Source organism: Bidens hawaiensis, unplaced genomic scaffold, assembly GCF_021521415.1.
Source record: "Bidens hawaiensis isolate Kalapana, Puna unplaced genomic scaffold, B.hawaiensis_p1.1 tig00049892_1, whole genome shotgun sequence".
Classification (NCBI taxonomy): domain Eukaryota; kingdom Viridiplantae; phylum Streptophyta; class Magnoliopsida; order Asterales; family Asteraceae; genus Bidens; species Bidens hawaiensis.
In genome coordinates, this window is record NW_027506127.1 from 58,087 (window position 1) to 83,926 (window position 25,840).

The following is a 25,840-nucleotide window of genomic DNA, read 5'->3' on the forward strand; positions in this document are numbered from 1 at the left end:
AATTAGACCCAATTAAACCAAAGCTCATTTGAATGGTATCTGATGATTCTTGTTCATTTAAAAGTTAGAAGGTCAAATCTTGAAATAGGCGAATGTGAATTTAAGAGTACATTATGTTAAAAAAATTGTAGTGATCATAACTATTATTATACATATATATTATTAATATCGGAACAAGTTTCTCAATGTGTAGGGGTCCATGCACAATGGAGAAAACCCCCTATTTAATCCCCCATCTACATTTCATAAAATATATATCCTTTCAAGCTTGCTCATGATCAACATCTTTACTCACTCGTAATCCTCCTACTTCTCATTATATTTACATGTTTTCTTCCTTTCCTTTCTTAAATCCTAACATATATCCTCATCAAGTAACCAAAGCAAGACTATTCTAATTCTTTTTTTGCAGGAAAATACGCGAAAATGGGCCTGACATTCATCTCGATTATGAGCTTTTTGTCGGTGTTAACACTGGTTAATGGTTACTATGTAACTTCATGGAGCAACGCTCATGCCACCTTCTATGGTGGCGGTGATGCTTCTGGAACAATGGGTAAGCACAACTCCTCATGCACCAAGTATAATATGTTGAATTAGGGTTTCTAACATTTATGACTTTTAGGTGGAGCTTGTGGATACGGGAATTTGTACAGTCAAGGATATGGTACAAACACTGCTGCATTGAGTACACCCTTGTTTAACAACGGCTTAAGCTGCGGTGCATGTTTCGAGCTTAGGTGTGTCAATGATCCACAATGGTGTCTTCCTGGCACCATTGTGGTTACTGCCACCAATTTTTGCCCTCCAGGCGGATGGTGTGACAATATCCATTTTGACCTATCGCAACCTATTTTTCTTCACATTGCTCAGTACCGCGCCGGAGTTGTCCCTGTTGCTTACCGAAGGTATTCACTTCTATAAACCATCAATAGTAATTTAGTTAGTCGTATTACATTCGACGACACCATATTTAAGGTCAATGGCTTCAATATTTCCATATGTACTTGAAAGGTATTTTAACTAGTTAGTTAGCAGTATTGTATGGTCACTTATGGTCAAACGTGACATCTCATATATGCCAGACCTGTTATTTTTTCGTGCCATCAATAAGTGTTTTTGTATAGAAACATGTCATGTGAAAGGAGAGAGCATGTTTTTAGAGCGTTAATTTATAGAGCTGGTTTGACAGTGGAAAGTAGACAGGAATAACAGGTTTTTATGGTTACAGTTTTAGCTTTTAATATTCATGATAGAGAGTTCTCTTAATACGGTAAGTTATGTTTAATTTGCCTTTTTACATAGACACGGCATTCTTCCTAGTTGACCATGCATAGTGTCATAAGACCGTCGTTGTCATGACTGGTGAATTCGTCTATTACAATATTTATTACCACCATTCACGGCTATTGATTTGTATGGCTGTGAAGGGTAATTTCGTCAGTAAGATATCTAGTAGGATTCTCTTTAAATACTTTAATTAGAAGGGCGGTCAATATCAGCGACAATTTTGTCTGTTTAACATACTTGTGTAGTCCGGTACCGGTAACAATTATCAATCACAACTGTCTTGCCAAGGGTATTGTCGTCATCAATTCGTGATATTTTCATTACACAGTATTTATTAAGGGCAAATATGTCTTTATGAACATCCAATAAATAATTTTCTTTTTGACAATGAAAGTACCAGGGCTGTATCACTGTAATACGTTTGAAATTATGTATACCTGGTATCTTAATTTAATCCTAATTGTTTTTTTAACGAACAACGAATAAAACAAGGCTACCCGGGGTATTTTAAACTATACACTCGTAATCGCAAACAACGTCGGATAACCCAAGCCCACCATCTCCTATTCCGGGAAAACCTACCGCTTGAAGACTCACTGACGTAAAATCCGGTAAGATCGGATTCGATCTTAAAATATCTCAAAGCCAAATCTTTGTTAATATCATTTATAGTTTATTATTATATGTGCTGTCAAATGCTCAAAGTTATCCTTTTATTTTTTATTTGCAAATAAGTATACGATGAAGTAATAAAGAAGACTTGAAACTTCATATGAGTCAGGTTCGATCTGCCTTTATTATTTAGTTATGATAGATTATGCGAGTAGGTGACGACGTTCATTAGTTGGATCTTTAAATATAACGTTTTTTTTATCTCACCATACTGTCGTACATTTAGGCGAGTGTTCACAGGCGTTGACCTTAGATGAAAGTTTTGTTCGGATGGTGAGTGTATCATGATGTTGTGAATTTAGCAATAATTCATTTAAAAAGGGTTTGAATAAAATATAAATAAAATTAACATACTAATTATGATTGTGAGAATCAAATGAAGTAATTATAATTTCTCTGATTAATTGTTATAACTAGCATGTAAATTTTATTTGTATGTTAATATTTCTCTTTAAAAAATTCGTTGAGTGTTAAAAAAAATACTTTTATTAATTTCTATGGTATTTGTCCGTGCCTTACGTCACAAAAGTAATCGTGTTGGCTTATTGCCACGTTGTGATCGTGTGGCTTTTATTTCGTATATTTACGTTGCAATATCTCTGCTCATCGACACCGTTGGTTTTTTCATCTTTCTTCCGTCGGTTACGTCATGCAAATCACATTCAGTCGAATATTTCTTTTTTATTTTCCTTTTTATCTAATTGTCGGCCAATACATTTATCTTCCTTCCTTCCTTCCTTTCTTTATTCCTTTCTTTCATATTATTATTATTATTATATTATTATTATTTATTATTATTATTATAATGAACACGGCCGAACCTGAAAGAATAAACACGGCCGAGTTTGAGTTTACCCGTTATCCCATTTAAGTATTTATTTTTTAATTATATTTTGTATTTGTTTACCCCGTTTTTCATTGTCGGAATATACTCTTGTAATTTAACTAATTTTCCTAGGGATGGCAAAAAAACCCGTGCCCGATGGGTATAGGCCGGGTATGGGATTAGGACTTAAAACTTTTTACGGGTACGGGCCGGTATGAGATTAGATGATACCCGGCCCGGTTACCCGAAAACACATACCCGTTTACCCGAACCATATACCCGAATTATATACACGCAAAATTCTTTGTATTTCATAGGTTGTGATGCATATATATAAAAAATTATATACAAATTATAATGATATTATATATTTATTGTCATGCTTATATATATATATAGAGTGCATTATGTTTAAATTTGTAATAATTGTTGTATGAATAAGATGTATAAAATAATTATAATAAATAAAAAAATGTACTTGAAAGTCCCAACGAGTATACCCGATACCCACGTGTATGCCCGATACCCGACAAATACCCGACGGGTAATGGGCCGAGGATGGGACACGGTTTTACAAACGGGTATGGGCATGGGATTAAACCGATACCCGGCCCGAACCCGGCCTGTTGCCATTCCTAAATTTTCCAATCCAATTTCAAGATTTTTAACATTTTTATAAAAATTAAATTCATATTACTTATTTGCTATGTCGATTCTAAATTATATCCATTTTGTTTATAAAAGAATATTTTAGTTTTTATTAATAAATAATTTAAACATGCCATTTTCGAGTTGTCCTGAATTTGTATGTGTACGGGACATAATTGAAATATTTTACACGAATAATAATGGCATTTGAACTGGTCAAGCTGCCAACACACAATACATCAACTCGACACGATTCACACGCCTAATTAAGCGTATAACATTAAGTGTCCTGAGAGTATTAGAAAATGCATAATATATTAGCGAGTATTAGAGAATATATGCCTAGTATATTAGCTACTTTACTATAGCCAAATTGTATATATGCATTTTGGTTCTATTAAAGTTATGAACGTATCATTATATATTTATAGACTATAAATATCACGTGGAAATATCATAATGTTTAAATAATTCATTTATAGCATTTCAATTAGTTAGATTTGGTTTCCACTCGAATATAACATGTCAGTTAACTTAACATCATACGTCTTGAACACTCTACGGGTGACTTGGTATCATTTGCTTGTTGTTGCTTCTTATAATTTAACATCCCAACAAGATCTATAATCCCATTTGATGATGCATTTGCAGTCCTGTCTTATGTGGTGAGGTTTTGGTTAGCAAAAGTTGTTACGATCTTTTGAAGGTGTCAAATTGCATTCGTTTCTCTTTATCCTCATTAAGATAATTATACGTCTAGCTACTTCCCATCATGGATTCAAATACATGTGCTTTAGGCAAATTCATCCTAAATAAAGTTACGAGGATTCAGGAACTTCTAGCTTGATTAACTTCTAGCTGGGGAATTGGTGGTTGGCGGTGGTGATGCGGCGGCAGCGGGTGGCGGTGAGGTGGTGTCGGGTGGCGGTGAGGTGGTGTCAGACGGTGGTGAGGTTGAGCGTGCCGGAGAAGAAGAAGAAGAAGAAGTTAGGATTAATAATAATTTGAACGGACTAGACAACAAAATAAAAAAACCGTCTGGATAGACTTTTTTTTAAAAAGTGATTTAACTAAAAAATATGATCGGAACAGACGAGATTTTTAAAAATCCCGTCTGGTGTGTCAAATCCTTTACACATGTCACCTTTTGATTGGTTTTAAAATCTGGTCGTTTATTTTCCCAACTCGTCGCCTCAGTACATATTTATTGGGTTGTTTTGGAAATCTTGACATAATTAGAATTTTTTTCTCTCTCTTGTTTTGAAACATTTTGAGAATTTTCCTCAAAATTAACATAGGCAATTGACATTCATCTTAGAAAAACTCACTTGGATATTTTAGGGAGTTCCTAACATTGTTAAAAAAAACTAACACATGTATTTTGGTCATATCATGACACTACGAGTACTGTAGATGATATATAATTATATACAGAAGGATTTGTCAACCATGTGACCCTTTTGAGTGCCCAATCGACTTGACAGGGTGCGCAATAATACAATCTTGTCACACAGGAGTACATGAGTTTCCAAGAGATTGAAAATGCAACATCATATTGTCTAAAGTTTCAAATTTGTACTTAATAAACAGCTTCAAATTAATTTCATAACTGTCCAGTACTCTTTTCAAGTATATTTATTCTTAATCAATCACAACCCCTTTGCAAACTGTACAACTAGCTTTTTTTAAAATATGCATGCATTGAGGCACCTTTCGCTCACACTTTGATATTACTAGGCCACATGCCCTTTGGTATATATATAGTTTATCGAATTACCAACATTGTAGGGTTACTCAATCTAAGTTGAAAGAACTATGATAAACAATCAGGCCCATTTCTCATTCTTATGATCCTTCCATTAGCAATTCGGTTTCAAGGATTGCTTAGGATTGAGACTTAGCCCTTGTAAACTCTATCGGCAATCATAGCAATTAACCATTTAAACTCTACCGTCAACGTACCATATATTATATGATCTAGAACACGTATAGAAAATATCGTGAAGCATATCAGAATTTTGCACCCACTCTAGAACCCCTACTATTTCCACAAACACTTAAAAATTCCAGGTTTCTTTTCTTCTTCTTTTTTTAAGTTAGCACTCTAAACTTCTCATATTCATAGCAGGCCTTTTTACATTTTTTTAATAGCCTACTCAATCTTTAAATGCATGCTCTCTCCAGGGTACCCTGCAGGAGAAGCGGCGGGATTAGGTTCACAATAAACGGACATTCATACTTCAACCTGGTCCTCATCACAAATGTTGCTGATGCTGGAGATGTAAGATCTGTGTTCATAAAGGGGTCAAGAACAGCATGGCAACCGATGTCAAGAAACTGGGGGCAAAACTGGCAAAGCAATAGTTACCTTAATGGGCAAGCACTATCCTTTAAGGTCACCACAGGTGATGGTAGAAGTGTAGTGTCCTACAACGTGGCCCCTCGTGGTTGGTCATTTGGACAAACCTACACTGGCGGCCAGTTTCGTTAAGCGGTCATTACACATATAGTCTGATGGTATCCGGTATCATCTTTCGAGCAACTTATTTATTAACTTTAAGTGTTATGATTTTAAATCCTTCTTTTTGTTTTATTTACTCGGAAGGAACCAATAGGCCCGAGAATGATGGAATAAAGAAATATAGTAAACGGTATCCTATATTAGTTATGTATAGGAGTATGATAGGTATAATGATGTACGTTGTTCACATAAATAGATGGATGCATGTGTATTGTAATTTGTAAGTGTTCTTTCCATTGTATGGAATGATTTTTAAATTTGAGCTCGTTGTAAGAATGTATTCCGCTTTATTTATATTTTCCTAATCTCTTAATTTAGTATATAGAATACACTTTTTCGAGGGATTACCGGCAGCTATTGTGTAGGTGATCCCTTTGTTATCATACTCATTATTAAATGTTCGTTAGTGAGTCTTTTTGGTAGTTTAGGTCGTACATTAGTGATCTATCAGTTATCACCAACAGATTATTGACTTGTTATTGTTTTTTTTACTTGGATTATTATGAGTTTCTCTGGTAATTACCAAATGGCTCAACGCAAGATGTTAATTTGTCGTTAGGTGATTGTCGTTCTTTGGTGTTTTTAACAAGTCGAAAATTCACTTTTGGTTTTTCCTTTTCTTTTCGAGAAATTATGAAAGTTGTTTCAACTCTTTGCTCACGTGTTCCATCAGAAACTGTATTTAACTTGCACCGTCATGACGGAGAAAGCTCCACTACCCGTCCACCGTTTAGGGAAGGGGTTGACGACAAACAAAGAACATGGTGGGGTTGAGTGAATTATTTTAAAAAGTAGTAGGCAGGTTTATTAAGAAAAAAATGATTTCTAGGTATCTCATAATAGATCAAATAGATTTTAGGTATCTAGCTATCTGAGATGGTTGGATTAAGTCTATATATTATAGTGGTGTTCCACGTAAGCAACAACTTGTGCATATGTGGTAACTGGATCGACCATCTCAGATGGTTGGATCCAAGTTTATTACCTTACACATCATTTCGTCATGTGGCAGCACAATATGAGACCAACCATCTAAGATAGCTAGATTGAACTACATACTTTCATTAACTGTTCTTCAAGTATGTTTTTCACATGGTGCTTTGCTAGAAGGACAGTAACTTCATATTCAAGCATGTTTTTAGAACACAAAATTCCTGGAATGATGGCTACGGCACGATCGCACATGACCTGGTCTATTCAACCTAGAAATTTTTACATTTAAAACCCTATAAAATATTTGAAATATAACAAAATTGGCAAATGTAGATTAACAAGGATAATTAGGGGTCTTACAAATTATGAACATTAATAGAGTCTACTCTCGGGTTGTGATTAATTCAGAATGTGCAAACAACAACATACTGCTACTGATAGCAAGTGCGAATCACCATTAAAATTTATGAATATGAGGTAGTAATTTGAGAAAGATGGAAGAGTTGTGAATGAAAATGTTGGATAAAGATATAGGAAAAGAGTATTATTATTTTTTATTTTTTATTTTTTGTAGAATCAAAATTAACAACTCATGTGACTTACTTAACATGAGAATACTAGTAAGAATAGTGTTCAAAAAAATGTCACATTCAATCAACTAAGTTGCATTCTTTCAGAACATGTTTGCATCTTCAAAGAAGTACACTCGTGAGTTTTGAGTGAATAAAAGTAGGGAGTTCAATCCAACTATCTAAGATGGCCGCCACGTGACTGTAAACTTGGATCCAGCCATTTGAGATAGTCAATCCAATCACCAAAGATGTACTCCTCGTCGCTTACATGAACCACTAGGACTCGTGTTTCATGATTTACTCGGCCATCTCATTTCATTTAACATATTACGTACTCGGCCTAGTTTTTTGAAAACCTTTACTACTTGTGGTTCATGATCTACTCGGCGTGGTTTTTTTTATTCATGATCTAATCGCCCCAACAATAATGTTAATGCGGTCATCGGGCCTACTGCTTTGCTGGCGCCTATTTTTTGATCTTGGGTGAGTGTATTGTTTAACGTAATAGTCGGCCCGTCAGCTTTAGTGATAGGCACTCAGTTTTCATTTGCTATATGAATTACTCGTCTTGACTTCTTTTTTACTCGATTCGCTCATTCGTTATGGACATTTCGGGTATTGTTTGAAAAGGTAGGACAATATTGGAAAATCAGTCTTTAAAATGGATATTTTGGAAATTTTCTCCATAAGTATCCGTATTTGTTAGCGCGCATGCAAGTATTAAAAATATGCTCTCATAATATTTTATAAAGTTGACAATTTTCAGCCAAATCAGTTTAATTTGTCAACATGGAGAAATGTTTTTTGCGTGTCTAGAATGTTTTGCTTTAATTCAGAAAAATAATTGGTACTTGTGTTAGGGTGGTGGGGTGGAAGCAAGCACTGGGCCGGGGGTGGTGTGGATAACTTGTCGACACCGCCGGCCCGCCGCCATCCCCCTTAACTTCTTTACGGGTATCTTTCAAGTGTAGTAGAACCCGCTTGTTTATCACTCACTTCTATACATTCACACCTATTTTGTTTCTCTTTTAACCTTTTCCCTCACATGTTTTTGTTGTATGTTGTAATAAAAAATTATTATATACAACAAAACAATTAAAATTCTTTAGTGTACTTATAGAGTTGTGTGCCCAACTCTTAGAGTAATTCATGATATTTCAGGGTAAAAATGAGGTGACTATGCATGATTGGTCGGGTCTTATGGTAGTTTATTAACCCTTAGGATTGCACCCTCACCGCCCTTAGAATTTAATTGTGATCGATAAGAGAACTATTTTTGGTTGTATGATAGAGATGGTGAACATATGAGTTAAATATTCTCTAAAAACAAAAACTTAAACATGTGAGATATGTTTTTATCTTTATATTTAAAATATATAAATGACTAGTGTTCTACAAGGTAAGCGAGTGCCTGATTATGATACTCACGAGGCTCATCATCTAGAAAGTATAGAATTGTATCTTCTCAGTAAAAAAGACCGTTAGTCTCACCGCGAGGGTAGCCTTCAACGTAAGAATCCATAGGGGGTTTCTCCAGTGATAAGTTATGAGCGAGAGAGAAAGTAAGAGTAGTGGTAACTATAGAATGGATATAATGTATACCTTTGGAATTCTAATAATATAATTAAAGGCTAGAGGGCCAAGGGGCAACGACGTTCAGATTAGATATCCACTTTCCCTTTAAGGGTGATGTGCATGCCTTGTACACATGCGTCTTCCTCAAAGGTGGTGTCCCTACCCATTTCGATGAAAGATTTGACTCCGCCTTTAGGAGTTTCTACTGCAGCCATCTGCAGGTCATCGCTTGTCTTGAAGCATGTTGTCTTGATAGTATATAGTCCATTGTTTGAATATTGAAGTCGAACTCTCCTAGACTGAAGAGAAACATGAATACTAGGTCCTCATTTTTATAATTTCCTTTAACGAGACTCCATATGCTCGAATTTGGCTCCTCGTGTTAATCGAGTTTTTCTTAGAAGGGCTATATTAGCCTTTGCCAGTATTTATACTGTATTTGTTTATGCATGAGGGTCATATCGACCTCCGACGGTGCATATTCAGGACTACCATGTCACCGGTTAGTATTGTAATGCAATTAGTATTTACAATTGATCAATTTGAAAAACAAAGTTGAAGCATATTTACTAAATGAAAGTGACCCAACACAAATACAAGAGACAAACTTATATTGATAATAATAATAATAATAATAATAATAATAATTAACAATCATATATATTGTCTCGGAAGGTAGATATATAAATATAAGTTATTGATCTTCTGGTCTAATGGCACGATGGTCTCAAGTTCGAAACTTAACTCAAAAGATTTTTTCATTGAGTTGGGTTTCCTCCCTAGTGAAGTTTATTGGTAAGTCAGTTCAAAAACGTCAAAATCAGTTTAAATGGTTAACATCAAAAAGATTACTCAGGTATTAAATTAGTTTCAAATATCGAAAAGAAATGTATAAAATAACATAAATGCACGGAATTGATTCATTCTATTGGTATTTGGCTAACGGTAACACACTAACACTAGTATCCTAGTATGTTGGCTATCCATATATAAGTTCTATTATCTAGTTAAAAATTGTTTGGAAAGAGGTTTTCAAGTATGAGACATGGCCCACCCGAAGAAACCTTTTTATGTGTTTTTTCTTGAGATTTTGTCATTTTCTTTTTGTTATGTATTAATATATGCTTTTTCGTTTGCTAGTTTTGAGGAAGGGCGTGCACCTTGTTTTATGATCCTTGTATACATTGTATTTTCAAAACAACTTTTACATAAGTTAGGGTAATGTGGGTGCACCCTTAAGTATTTAAACTAGTGAAAATTCTCAAACTTAACTTACTTTAATTTTTTTTTTTTCATTTTTGACCTCTATGGCATAGGGTAGTGGGGGGGGGGGGGGGGGGGAGGGGTGTGAACGGGTGGGCGTGGTCCAGGTGGTTGTCTATGTGGCTCGCGAACACCACTACACCCTTCATGTGATCAGGGGTGTGGACGAGGGGGGTGGCCGGGACCGCGGGGGTTGAACGTGGTTTGAGCAAGGGTTTGAGTAAATTAACAATCAAGCTTGGGGGTGGATCAATCAAGCCCCACTACATCCTATGGGGCTTAAGCACGAGCCACGTCAACCCTACGTGTCGTAAATGTATTGGATCACTTGGGGCTTGTTCAAGCCCACTACCCTTAGCCTATACTTTAGAGAGTAGGGTTAAAATACAAAATGCAACAAAACTGAGAAGGATGAGAAGTAATCTAATTCATTAATCTTAAACTTTGATGGTGGAAATTAATTTAAAAATAGAAATTGATGAAAGTGGCATGAAGGTAACAACTCACTTATGATGACTTTCTCTCTTCACATGCAAGAAACATGTCAATTCTTTAATTATTTTAAAACGTCTATAAATTTTTCATACGACATTTTTTTAGAAAACTTTTTTACTATAATAACAAGCGTTATTTATCTTTAATATGAATATTATAAATAAAATAAAATAAAAAGTTTGTGGGTTTGTTATATTGTGTTATATGGTTTCCATTGTATTTTTTAATTGAGTTTTTCTATTCACTGGGTTATAAATCTTGGTCATTGTGTTTTTAATTGATATTCATATTAAATATTAAAGTTAAAAGATTACGTCATTGTGTCTTTTGTTCGTCATTGTGTCTTTATACTCAACATTTGTCTTTATACTTATCTTTGTGTTTTTGTCATTGTGCTCAACATTCACTTAATTTGAGAAAAATGCTATTATGTTCATTGTGTATTACGTTCAAGTCATTGTGTAATATGTAGATTCCATTGTGTGTTACGTTTCAGGTGATTGTGTTATATGTATTTACCATTGTGTCTTGTGTTTCAATCCATTGTGTTATATTGATTTATTATTGTGTTTTACGTTTCAGGTTATTGTGTAATATGTATTAATCATTGTGTTTTATGTTGTAACATCCCAAAATTTCGATCCAATTCTGACAACTAAGTAAAGTTAAAGGATCAAAATTATTCCATAAAATAAGTGTTGGGAAAATTTAAATAAAGAAAACAAGATTATTTATAAGGAAATAAAAATCCCATAAATAAAGTTATCTTATGTTAAGGTTATGGAATAAGGAAATTCCATCCCACGTTGAAAGATGTAAGAAAGTGGAACCATTTCACATGGGTATAAATAAGGGAGTTAAAACACATCCCACATGGAAAGTGGTAAAGAAATGGAAGCTCTTTATAAGGAAGAGATTTTCCATAATAATATTCTTATATGCCTAGCATGCACCCAGCGTTCCTAGCGGAGGGTGCGAAGCACCCGACGCGCACGCGCACGGGCTCGGGCGATGGGCGCAATGTGGCGCACTTTGCACTTCGCACGCAAGGAAGGACACGTGGCCTGGCAGAAAATGGCGGCGTCGCGGTACGCGACGGCCCAGGGATAAGGACCCATCGCGTACCGCGATGGGATCCAAAATCGGCTATAAAAGGGGGGGTTCACGGCTCATTCATTCTCACACCAATTCACTTTCTCTCTCTAAAATATTTCTCTCACTACCTCGGTTTTCGTGCCCCGACCCGACAATCGTCACCTCGTAATTCGTGCCATATACTGACGATACCTCGAAGTGCGTGCCACCCAAAATAACCTGACATTATATCTGTTCATGGCTCATTCATTCTCACACCAATTCACTTTCTCTCTCTAAAATATTTCTTTCACTACCTCGGTTTTCGTGCCCCGACCCGACAATCGTCACCTCGTAATTCGTGCCATAAACTGACGATACCTCGAAGTGCATGCCACCCAAAATAACCTGACATTATATCTCGAAGTACGTGCACGACACGACGACCACATACCGCCTCGTTTTGCATGCCAAGCTCTGAGGTTCCAACAGTCTAAGCTCTAGAACGCGATAGAGAGTGGAAGTGTTGCTCGATCAATCTTAGTAATAGAACTTCATATACCCGTGTAAGGTAGGGGTTCTGCCTAAGTCATTATTTTATTATTATGGCTTAGACCACAGTTAGGGATATAGCCCAAACCTTGATCATAATTATGTTTACATAAGCTTTTAAACATACAAAGGATTATAGTAATGTTTCTTTACAATTAAGAAACACATGTATTTCATTCATAAGGATATAGTCAAGATATAGTTTCTTAACAATTAAGAAACATAGCATTTCATACACAAGGAATATAGTAAAAACATTGTTTCTTTATGTTTAAGAAACATAAGATTTTTCATTCAACTAGCAGTCAGTGAATGTTTTTCTTGAAGAAGAAACAGATTATAGATGTTTCTTCATGAAGAAGAAACTCAGCATATGATTAGTAAATAAACAAAAAGACTTCAAGTCTAAATATTTCATTCAAACAAATGATCAATCAAGGTTTTAAGCTATCAAAACCAGACTAAGGGTCTGTAGCCGGATCAGATGACAATCCGGATATTTATATAAACCTATTTTATAATAGGTCAATCATCAATCAATCAATCATTCATTCACAGTCAAGGTTTCAAACGATATCACCATATCAATCAGAACAGACGTCACAGGTGAATACGTTAACCTTTTAAATCAGTCAAAACATATTTATACTCAACGAGACGAACGGGTGTTTGTCTTAACAAGTCAATCAATGTCTACATGAGATCATGTGAATCTCTAAAACGTTATAATACAAAGTAGAGAATAAAATCAACTCAGATCGAATACGCATGTGTCTGGATCCAAACATAATTGTTAAAGCTCAATCAATCAATCAAAATCAAAGAAGCCTTGAGCTTAAACGGTCATGACCAGTTCTCAGTTCAGGGCCGTTTGGCTTGGGAATACCGTTATGTGTGTAGGGCAGTGGTATATATACCGGAAGTAGAAATGCTTCCGCTGAGGTTGTCAAGAAAACTATGTTTGTATTATAATGTCATTCAAATGTTTTATAGAGTCATACGTGTTCGCCAGCATATAGCTGGCGTATTTTCCCCACATTTCAGGAAAACATATTAGCACAGCTACCAAGGAATATAATCATTCATGAAGATAGACGCTCGCAAGGTAGAGATGGCTCAGTTTTAAATTATCAAAATATTATAAATAAGATTGAAACATGATTTATAAATCAAACACTCGGGTATTTATTATCCGACAAGTTTTCAAATAAATTAATATTTTATTATAACCAAAGTCTTCCGCTAAAATGAACCGCAACTCTGATATATTTACAAAACAGATACCAACTATTGGTCATACGCCTAGGCCCTAAGTCGGGGTGTGACATATGTATTAGATAATTTGTTGGTATTTTCCATTATATTTACATATTATTACACAACAGTGTTATTAGGATTTAGAAAAAACACAATGATCAGTGAAAAGACACAATAGCAAAAAAAACACAATAACTAACAGAAAGACACGATGACGAAAAAAGACATAATGGTAAGCAAAAAGACACAATGACGTAAATTATTTTTTATTCTTATATAACAAAATCATACTCATATTAAAGATAAAAAACGATTGTTATTATGGTGAATTTTATTTTTAAAAAAAATATATCATATGAAAAAGTTATAGACGTTTAAAAATGATGTGGAAAATGGCATGTGGAGAGAAAATATGTGTACTATTACTTTTATACTTTTTTTACTCTGGTCCTCACTTAACCCATGTCAATTAATTATAGTTTCTCACACTTCTCATTTTTGTTATCCTTTATAGAATAACTCAACCCAACTTTAGAAATTCCAAAAATGTCTCTCTTTAAATCATCTTTGACCATGTGTTAAGAAGTCCAACACGTCTTTAACAATGTGTTTTACAAACACGTTGTCAAAGATGTGTTAGACTTCCTAACACATTGTCAAAAATGAGTCAGGCCTCCAAAAACATAGTCAAAGAAGTGTTAGCCTCTTGTTTGTTCTTTTAATATTATATTATTATAATTAATTTTACTTATATTTGTTTTTCTTTTATAACTTTTAATATATAAAGTTTTATATTATTTCGAATATACCGATGAGACATGCTTATTTTTATCTACAGACCGACATAAACTTACTCAAACCCGAGTCATGTCAAATTAATATCGAAATGTTCAAAAAATATCGACCATGCACGATTTAGTAAAAAAAAGTATGTCAACATGTAGATAAAAATAAGCATGTCTTACCAATCAAAATAATATAAAACTTTATATATTGAAAGTTATAAAAGAAAACTCAAATATAAGTAGAATTAGTTATATCAATATAATATTAAAAAATAACAAATAAGAGGCTAACACGTCGTTGACCATGTGTTTTGAGGCCTAACCCATCTTTGACCATGAATTAGGAAGTCTAACACATCGTCAAAGACGTGTTAGAATTCTTAACACATGGTCAATGATAAGTTAGAGGAGACATTTTTGGAATTCTAAAGTTTAGTGGACAAAATGGAATCTCTTTTCCGGAATAGGTCGATTTTAAGAATTTTCCCTTTAAACCATCCTAAAACCTAACAAATCTTGCACTGCTACCTCATTTTTACCTTGGACTATCTTAAGAGTCGGTGGCATAACTCTAGGTACCCCTAAAGAATTTTAATTTTTATATAAAAACTAGTATTTCGACCCCCCGCGTTGCGTAGGGGTTTTGAAACCATAGTCAAAACTCATATTTTGGTGTTCAGAGTCAATCAAATCTTCTCGATTTTGATCATGGTTTTAAATTTAAAAATAACAAAGTGATTTAAAATATCTCTTACTCTTCAACTAAAAGCATATAATACACAATATTGTTGGAAAAAAACGCATATTTAACCATAATGAATACGTATACACAGTATGTTAAAAAATATATAAATAGGAAATAAGTTTCAAGAATCCAACTTCTCATCAAATACACAAAAGAAGATATCTACCGCTAAATTCATTATCTGCATATCTAATATGCTTACTTGGCTGCACAAAATGCCACCTTGTAGTTGTTTTAAACATAAGGATATGGCAAAAAATATATAAAAAATATAAATATGTTAAACAAAGTCCAAAATAAATTTATATTAATATAAAGTTCAAACTCCAAATAAAACTATATCAACCATAGGTTTATATTAATTATCATTTATCAATAATCAAATCGTTTTCAAACTCCGGTTCATCTAGCGAGAGATTGGCAACCTCCAAACCCAACATCTTCCATTGAATCAAATGCATCTCCACCCACATCCCACATCTTTACATCATCATTCGGGTTCCTTGATAAATGACGAAGATTATTGTGGACAAAAACCAAGTCTTTAGCACGACTTGTAGTCAATTTGTTCCTCCAAAGCGAGTGAATGAATGCTTAAGTACTCCAATTACGCTCAGCACAAGAAGAAGAACTAGGTTGTCCAAGTAATTTAAAAGCCATAGTCTGGAGAAAAGGAGTTTGGAACCCAAGTTAGCCCACTAAATCTTGGGTTCCATAATACTCATCTGTGTAATGCATGTTAAATAAGGACCACTCTTCATTGAAAACTTTGCATACTCATCAAGAAATTTGTTATACTCATCATCATTTGGAAATAACCTTCGAAAACATTTAATCCTTTTTGTGAAATTTCTCCGTCCCTATGTGGATCCATTCTTTTAGAATCCTCAATTAGCCATGTATCCCTTTAATATCTACAACATTCAAAAGTCAAAACATAAGTACATAATAGAAATCAAGCATATAGTTTAAAATCATATACCTTGGATTTAAAGAGTGAGCTAAACAATGTAGGGGAGTGTTATTCTTCGTCCATCGAGCCTGTAAAATACCATGCACAACATCATAAAAGGGAATTGGTTCAGACATCCGACGTTTTTCTTTCTTGTAGATTTCAATCTTCACTTTCTCAATCATCGAATCCCACATCTCATACACCAAATGTAAACATGGTTTGTCAGTGTCACAAAGTCTAATCATCTCATATATAGGTCCAATGAAACTAAGAATATATGATACTTTTTCCCACCATTCATCATCCACAATCTTTTCTTTAACAAAGTTTGCTTTCACACTGTCATCTTCTATATAAGAAGACCATTCTTCGCTTATAACCATAGCTTGAAGACCCCTTTTGATAAGTTTCAATCTCTTTAGCATCACAATGATGGAGGCAAAGCGAGTATCGGCAACCAAAAGCAGTCTAATAGAAGAAAACTTGTTGAGAATCAAGAATCGCATGTTATGGTTCATGATGAAATTTTTTATTGCAAGCGCATCTGTGTGAACTTCTTTTATCCAGTTGCACTCGTCATATGACATTGTATTTGTTTCCACATACCTTGGTGAACAAATGTTCTTCAAAGCAAGATTAAGCATATGAACAACATGTGGTATCCAATAGATGTGAGGAAACTGACTCTCTATAATCTCTCCAGCTGCCTTACAATTTGCTGCATTGTCGGTAATGATTTGCACAATATTTTGGTGACCAATTTCATTGATGACTTCTTTCATCAAGTCAACAATAAAAAAATCGATCTTTTACATCCCCAAAACAATTCACTGCCTTTGAAAACATAGGACCACTGCCCGAGGTAGCCATGAAATTGATTAGAGGCTTTCTTGTAGGGTCACTCCAACCATCACTCACAATAGTCACACCTTTTTCTTTCCATGAAAACCTAACTGGTTCCAATAGCCGGTGAACATTCTCTTTTTCGTTTTGTAGTAACGCTGTTATGAGCTGATTATAACTAAGAGGTACATAACCAAAAAATTTATAATCAGCAGCAAACCGAAAAGCCCTAACGTAGTGTGGATTTCTTGCAAGATTAAAAGGTAAACCTCTTGTATAAAACATTCTTGCTATTTCTTAATCCAATTGGTCTTAATTTCAACACCAAAAAGTCTATCAATAGGTGATGAAATACCTTCTTTTCTTAAATCCAACGCCACCTTCACATGGCAACCCGACTTCTTTCGCTTTTGATTGGGCTTTCTTCTCTTCATACGATTCTTCTATCCGTTTCATCTCAATTTTGTCACTCGTTGTTGATTTCTTGCAAATACTAATCCTAATACCTGTATAAATAGAAAAACAAAATTGTTCACCGACTAAAAAAGTTTATCTTTAGAGGAGTTTTATGTATAAACTTGCAAATAATAACACTAACCAGTTACTACAATTATGTTTTATATATAATATTGTAACCACAATAATTCTAAATCTACAATAAGCAAACCTACATAAATAATAGAATCTAGAACACAATAATTCTAAACCATAACAACCAATCTACAATAATTATCATCCTATAAAAGTATAAAACACTACAAAGATTACATGTTATACAAAGCACATGTACTCTAACCCTCGAATAAGATCCTTGTCTTATTTCACCGCAAAGTTTGCACTTAAATTTCCATGTTTCTCCTGTTGTACCTTGCTTTTCAATTTTAGTTACGTAATTCCACAATGGTGGTTCATCTACGGGAACATTAGTAGATGATGCTCCTTGTGTTGTGTCTTGGGAAGCCATCAATAATCAATTATGAAGAAGAGATGAAGTGAGAAACTGAGAATTGAAGAAGAAGATTGATAGTAACATGAGTAAATAGGTTATCGCAAAGTTTATAAACGTTTCATGTTTTGCCGTCACTCAAAAGGCTGATATAGGCCCACCACTTTGTTTTATATTATAATAAAACTATGTTTGGAATTTTAAAAAAAATAAATGATAAACCCTACTATGGCAGAGACGTATCAGAAACACCTCTTCAAACATCTCCGATCTGCCGTAGCGACCATCTAAATGGTAGTTAATAGGTTCGTCGTTAGACTCGGCTACTAATAAGAGTTCGGGACCATCTAAATGCCATAGGTATTTAGAATTTGGTACGGGAGTCCTACTACTTCTGCGAACGCTCTTGTTTATGTCTGATGTGTCAGCAAAAACTTGTTGATAAGACACTCCAACTTCCTCAGCGGTTAATTGTTATTCTTGAATTTCTTGAAGATCGACAACGTAATCTCCAGTTCCTCGATCGAGAAATTCTTTCTCAATGAAGTGGCCTTTCCTCTTGATAGAAATCATATTTGAATCAAGATGAAAGAACTAATAACCGCTTTGGTTGTAGTGTTTAACGAATGCAGGAGGCGATCATAAGGGCGAAACTCCAAAAGGAGTGAGGCAAGTTAGTTCTACACATCATCGATCGAACCATGTTTAGCAAAGTTCGATTCCTCCTCTCGCTCATGCTATTATGTTGGGGTGTGCCAGGTGGAGTGAGCTGTGAAACAATTCCACACTCTTTTATATGAGTGATGAACTCAGATCAGAGATACTCTCCACCTCGATCTGATCGAAGTATCTTAATGGTTTTACCAAGTTGGTTTTCCACTTCGTTTTGAAACTTTTTGAACATTTCAAAAGTTTAATGCTTGTGTTTCATAAGATACACATAAGCATATCGACTATAATTGTCGATAAAAGAAACGAAGTATCTTTCATGGTTTCTAGACATGGTTCTGAAAGGTCCATATACATCAGTATGTACGAGTCCTAACAAATCTCTTGCTCGTTCACTTTTATGAGTGAAGGAGTCCTTGGCGAGTTTTCCAGCTAAGCAAGACTCACAATTGTTAAAAGAGTCTGGTCATGTGGATTCAAGAATCCCTTCGGATTGGAGTCTTTTAACTCTTGCCTTGCTTATGTGGCCAAGTCGGCAATGTCATAGAAAAGTATCATTGATGCCAAATCTGATACGTTTGAAAGATTATATACGTTATTATTAGTTTGAACATCAATCTCATATATATCATTTCAAGGTTTAGCCTCAAAATAAAAGATATCATTTAAGTAAGTAGAAATATTCATGCCATTGAAAACGTACTTAAAACCTTGTTCAAACAACAACGAAACTGAAACGATGTTTCTGGTCAAACCAGTAGCATACAAACAATTATTCAAAAGAAAAACTAGGCTAGATGGACAAGTAAAATGAAATACTCCAGTTGCCAGAACTGGTACTCTCTTCTCATCTCCAATGATGAGTTCCATGTTGCCTTTATTCAGTTTCCTCCACTTCTCAGGCTCCTACAAGACATTAACGATGTGGAAACCACATCCGGTATCAAATACCCATGTGTTGCTAGAGACAGTGAAAAGTTTAATAACGTATGTGGAAATACCTCGAGAAGAGTCTTCACCATTGGCTCTCTTCATCTTGATCTCAGCAAGGTATTCGGGACAGTTTCGCATCCAGTGTCCCATTTGGTTGCATCGGTAGCACTGGCGCTCCTCAGGAGGCGGCGGTGGTATCTTTGGAACCCCTTTTGTTAGCATTGGTGGCACTAGGGGAAGCAATAGTAACGTTCTTCTTGCCTTTACCCTTATAACCACAATTCTTGGGATTAGGCTTCTTGACACCAGCAGATCGGATCATCAGAACTTGATTAGTCCTTGAAGGAATGTTCGTCTCAGTCGTCTTGAGCATGTTATGAAGCTCCGGCACTGTCTTCACCCAACCATTCATGTTGAAATTCATTATGAACTGGTCGTATGAGCTGGGGAGAGATTTGAGGATGAAATCAGCTGCCATCTCATCAGGCAGGGGATAATCAAGTTTCTTGAGCTGATCAATGTGTCCCTTCATCTTAAGAACATGCGCACTGACGGGAGACCCTTCTGCCATCTTGCAACTAATGAGTTGTTTTATGGTGTCGAAACGTTCTTGACGGGCTTGTTTCTGGAACATGCCCTTGACTTGCTCAAGCATCTCATAGGCACCAAAGTCTTCCAAGCCTTTAGCAAGCTCAGAAGTCATGGTGGATAGCATAATGCAGGAGACATCAGCCGAGTCATCCTTATGCTTCTCAAGAACTTTTCGAGCAGCGGCTGTGTTGTTTTCAGGCTCGGTTGCAACAGGTCCATCGAGAACATACAGGCGTTTTACCATGGTGAGAACAAGTCTCAAGTTGCGGTGCCATTCGATGAAGTTGGTACCGTTCAGTTTATCCTTCTCAAGGATAGTCTTAAGGGCGTATGGTGAGTTTTCGTTTGACGACATCTGATTAATTAAGCAAGAGTAAATTTAATTAGTATTTTCGACGTTGTAGTGCCATTATTAATGATCCAATAACATTAATGAAATAGGAGCATGAGAATCCGGCTTTCAGTTATTAAAGGCAGCTGTAGCACACAACATTAATAAGTGGTTAGGCAGACTGACAACGATTGTCAATTGTGAATAGAGCACAACTCTCAGTTATGAGGCCTATAGAGACAACGATTGTGTGTATAGATACGTTAGCTTCATCTTTGCCCACTTTAAGTCTCCAGATAGCTTTAGCACGTAACAGGAGAGTAAAGTAATAGTTTTCCTAGTATAGTGACGTGTGAAAGGGCCGGATGTGTCAACGAAACGCTTTCACCTTGATGGGATAGGCTAGAAAACAAGTGCGGTGCTGTAGCTCCAAACACTCGAAATTTCGCAGTATACCTCAAGAGTGACTTGTAGTAGGATTGGCATAAACTATTGGTTTTAAATTGGGATTAATTTTATAATTACTAAATAGAGTAAAAGTCAAATTTTACTGTATTTATTATCGGGACGAATTGATGAACCCTTTCATCTCTCAAGACACTTAGTTTTAAATAACATATTAAAACTAAGTTTGTCGCGATACGGCTAACCAATTTTTAAGTTAATAGAAATCTATTAAGTAATTAGTTTTGGAAATCAAAACGCTTTTAATTTGCAAAACATAATTGGTTAATAAAATGTTTATTTTCAAATTTATTTGGTATTAGGTCGGTGATATTATAATCCTATTATAAACAATCCAAGCAACCACAATAGCAAATAATAATATGTAAATTCTTATGGCCAAAAGGTGATCGGTCTCGCTAGAGCCAATTAGGGAGACCGATCGGGTCAAGGGGTTCACAACACAAAACAACCACAAGGATGGACTTCTTCGTGCATCCCGTCATCTTGCCCGAACTCCCACTAACTCCAAGAAATCCTTGAGCTCGTCCTCGGTTATCATCGCGTCTTCTTTATTACAATTTATAAACTAACAACAATTTGCCCTATTACAAATTTGAACCATCTTTATGGCAAAAAAAAAAACCGAAAAATAAATAATAACCGTTTACAACTTTTGAACCATCCATATGGCCAAAAACAAGCTCAACAACCAAACACAACCAAACAAACATACAGGTCGGGGCCGGATTTACATATTCAAAATAAATAAAATTTCGGGGTCGTTTTGACATGGTCAAATAAAATAAACAAAACTTTGACCAAATCTAAAATCACCCGAAAATAAATCTAGATCAAAACTTTAAACGATTTAAAGTTTAAGATGTAGATCCGGTTTTAAACGAACCGGAATCGACTCGTACGTTGTAACCGCGGCTCTGATACCACTTTTGGGTCTCAACGGTGGTTCGGAACGAAAACGGTCAAATATTTTAAACCTGTTTTAGTTAATTATTTCGTTTCAATAAATATTAATCAATATTAATATATAAATATATAAACGAACTATAAAACGCAGAGGATAAATAAACGATTTAAACGAACCAAAACCGAAACCCAAAACCCGGATCCGATTACAACGTTACACGAGCACAATTAGTAAATAATAAACAACCATAGTTAAGTTTATCGATATACCTCGGTTATCGAAACCGGGAAGACACCGAGGGCTTAACGAAACAAGCTAGAAAAAGACACAATGACAAACAATATCCCAGCAACCTTTCCGGCAGCCTGCAACGGCGACAAGCGGCGACAGTCATTGGCAGCAGCTGGTGGTGGCGGCAGAAGGCGGTGGACAGCAGCAGCTACAAACAAAACATCAACCGCAGCTTGCGGTGGTGGAGTTGCAGTGGCCTGAGGTCACCGGCGGCCGGAATAAGTGGCGGATGGAGGCGGCGGTGCTGGCTAGAGATCCGGAGAGCAGCTATGGTGGTGCAGGTGCACTGGAGTGCAGCAACAGCAGCAAAGGGCTGCTGGAATGGCAGATCGCCGGAAAACCGGGTTGCCGGAAAAGCTCGCCGGAAAAAACGGCGCCGGCGGCTGGTGGGTGTGGCTAGAGTTTTGTTAGTTTATTATATCTATATTTTATTAATATCAAATGATATTATATATATAATATGGTATTAGGGTTTAAACATCTTTAAACCCAATGGGCCTTTAGCCCAAACCAATCAAAAGCCTATAACCACCATTAGCCATGTCCAATCGTGTCTAGCCCAGTTAACAACTTAAGTGGGTTTTAAATTCGTTATCTCCGGTGTAACTCATACCGGGTCATATTCGGGTCGGTCCAAGAAAGTCAAAATCCAACACTTGTTAGCAAGATAACTTCTTGTCATACTTTCATGTTCTTTAGTAAAATTAAAAGAAACTAAACATTAAATACTATCACTTAAAAACATTTTTTTTCTAAAGTCAAGAAGAAGAGAAAATCTTCAATCCCCGACTCCAAGAAAGTCGATAAATGGTATCGGTGACGGTGGAGTGACAATTGAAACGTCAGTGGTTGTAGGGCTAGTAAGGGCACCATCACCTGAAACAAGAGGATGATAACAACCTGAAGAAGTTTCAAGGGCGGCATTTCTCAGTCTCCGAGCTTTCAAAACGTGCCAATGGTTCTTGATTGCGTTATCGGTTCTTCCTGGAATAAAATTAGCGATTTGAGACCACTGGTTGCCGAACACTGCATGTGCTGCTATCAATATGTTTTCTTCTTCTCTGCTGAACACGGTTTTCTTGATTCTTGGATCCAACTGGTTAACCCAACGCAGCCTGCAACTCTTACCTGAATTTAACACATTTCATGCATATTAAAAGCCTGTTGGAATTTAACTGTTCACATCCTTAAATATTTACAAAGGCTTCCATTTTACCCGTAACTATATCCAAAAAGAAAACTAAATAATAGCTGAAATAAAGTTTTATATTTCTAGAAGTGTATGTTTTTCTAGTAGTGCTATGTTATACCTGATCTTCCTGGAAATTGCTGTGATTTGGTTTTCCAATTTCTTGGCCCATGGACAGCTACAAGGTTTCTAAGCTTAACATCCTCCGATGGCTTCCAATGGCCTTTCGTCACCAACATTCGTTGTTCACAACCATCTTCTGCGCCTCCTTGACTAAAATGAAAAATATATCAAATAAACATGTTTAGTCATTTTTACCTACCCATGTGAAACTTTGGATAAAGATCGGTCATTTTTTGTCATACACATTTGGTTTTTCTTCTATTGTCATCATCAAAGATGAGCCGATTTGGTTATCTGTAACAATTTCTTGAACACTGTAAGCAAAAGCAAAGATGTAACTTTTTCGTTATTTGATCATAAACACGATTAAGATTTTGTGAATATTGATGCAAAATAAAGCAGCATTACTTTGGCGCACACGAGGGTGGTGCCATGGTGATTCTTGTTCTTGGGGCTACCAATATGTTCTTCCTCTATTTATAGAAAGAATAAGTTCACACATATTGAGATTTGGCCACTAGAAGAGAGAGAAACCAGAAGATACGTAGGAGTGTAAGAATTTTGTCAAAAGGTTATCAGTATGTACTAAGAACATTGTGGATGGTGAGGTTTTAGTCATTCTTACGAACAGAGAAAGATGGGGTGAAGGAGAGATCAGGGTCGTTTAGGGCGGTGCGAATCCGTCCCAACCATCCCACACGTCATATATTTTATTTTTATTCACATCAGCGTCGCATCACAAAATTTCCATCTCATCCCATCCCAATAGCACCCCCCCCCCCCCCAACCAACCCCATTTGACCACACACTACCCACTTCGATCTCACATTGTACCGCCCCCACCATTACAATTGTTAGTTCATTTGGAAGAAAAGATTAAAACATGTTTCCGAATTATTCATTAGTAGTTTACTAGTTTATTTCTTTGCTTTCGTTATTACCGTTTATCGAGTCAGTAAGTTAAAACAATTTGTTATTTGCTTCAGTTTGGCCCATTAATGGATTGTTTGTTTTGGGCCCTTTAAGCCGGTTAGGAAGTATGATGGATTGGATGTTTATTTGGGTCTTGGGCCAACAAACATAATCGTGATATGCATGAATGTGTGAACTTCTAATAATTGTGGAAAGTTAGTTAATTAACATGTTATCAATAACTGTTTTCTTATTTGTGTCGGCTTAATTGTTGGTTGCCCCTAGAATAGGGCCCGGTCCAATAATTAAAAGGGGTTATTAGGTTTCTTATTAACGAAGTTAGAGTTAATATTACAAATAGGGGCAACCGAGTTAGGGTTTATCAAAAGTCGAACCGAATTGGGGTCAGATATATTGTAATCAGTTTTTTGAGTTATATTTTCTGATTAAAATAAATTAAAGTTATTCATTTAGTTCGTCTTTTATTATCGATCGGGACTTGAATGTGGATAGTCCTCCATTTATCGAGGGTAAACCATCGCGACTTTCACTTCGTTTATACAGGGGTCGACCGAACATCGAACATAATTTGTAACATATATACTATCATTCATTTTGTTAATCAAGTTCTTGTTTCAATCACAAGTATTGCTCATATTTGCATTCTAGTTTGAATTGTAAGTGTTTGTGTTGATTAACAATGGTGTTCAAGAAGATAACGCATGCAGAAAAATTATCGATCAAGACGGAGCAAACAACATAGGTTTTTTTTTTAAGTTTTATTAAGGGGGTGTTTGGGTGAGCTTTTGGATTTCCTTATTTGCTTTTTGAAAAGCAAAATCCACTTTTGAAAAGCTCCATTTTAGAGGAGCTTTACCAAACACCTTTTGTTTTTCATGGACAAACCAAATAAGCAAATAAGTAAGTTTTAGAAGCTCACCCAAACACCCCTTAATTGTAAGTGTACATGTGGATTTTATCAAATTTTATAAGAAATAAGGAGCAGTCGATGGGTGTTTTGTTGAATTTGTTTACCTGGACTACGATATATGAATGGACTTGTGGTTAGACTCGGTGACAGATCTAGACATCAGACTCAGGGGTAACGTCAAAAATTGTTTTTACCGTACTTCACAATATGTAAACGACACAAAATAAACATCTGATTTGAACTTTTGAAGGATATGCTACACAAGTCTTGGGGTTCATCATCATTGAAGATAGCAAACAATGAAGGAATGCAGGTGAAGCTTCGAAGGACTAGAGGAGAGTTAATAAAATCTGAACTTAAAATAACGAAACGAAAATCGGTTTACGGATTTCTTTGTGTACCATCAATTAACCGAAACCTAACCAAACCGAACAACTTATTTTTTTCTAGCTTTTATACATCAATTTCTTATATTTTTTACTTTTATACCTTCATTTCATGATTTTATGTTTTGTACCTCCATTTTATGTATTTTTAAGCAAAAAG

At 35.6% G+C, this 25,840-nt stretch overlaps 3 protein-coding genes across 3 annotated transcripts; 1 reads left to right on the forward strand and 2 right to left on the reverse strand.

The window, feature by feature from the left end:
• Positions 1-248: 248 nt before the first annotated feature.
• On the forward strand, positions 249-6,190 carry LOC143616799 (expansin-A1-like). Its single transcript, XM_077089525.1, has 4 exons — positions 249-297; positions 413-556; positions 626-908; positions 5,621-6,190. The coding sequence occupies exons 2-4, from the start codon at positions 427-429 to the stop codon at positions 5,925-5,927; spliced, it is 720 nt and encodes a 239-aa protein (XP_076945640.1). The 5' UTR covers positions 249-297; positions 413-426; the 3' UTR covers positions 5,928-6,190.
• Positions 6,191-16,115: 9,925 nt separating this feature from the next.
• LOC143616801 (uncharacterized) lies at positions 16,116-17,970 on the reverse strand. Its single transcript, XM_077089528.1, has 5 exons — positions 17,874-17,970; positions 17,362-17,512; positions 17,082-17,184; positions 16,191-16,969; positions 16,116-16,122 (listed from the first exon to the last, which is right to left on the reverse strand). Exons 1-5 carry the CDS (start codon positions 17,968-17,970, stop codon positions 16,116-16,118), a joined length of 1,137 nt encoding a protein of 378 aa, XP_076945643.1.
• Positions 17,971-22,830: 4,860 nt separating this feature from the next.
• On the reverse strand, positions 22,831-25,817 carry LOC143616800 (transcription factor MYB52-like). The gene is made up of 3 exons (XM_077089526.1): positions 23,694-25,817; positions 23,450-23,601; positions 22,831-23,267 (listed from the first exon to the last, which is right to left on the reverse strand). Exons 1-3 carry the CDS (start codon positions 23,720-23,722, stop codon positions 22,918-22,920), a joined length of 531 nt encoding a protein of 176 aa, XP_076945641.1. The 5' UTR covers positions 23,723-25,817; the 3' UTR covers positions 22,831-22,917.
• Between the last annotated feature and the right edge of the window lie 23 nt (positions 25,818-25,840).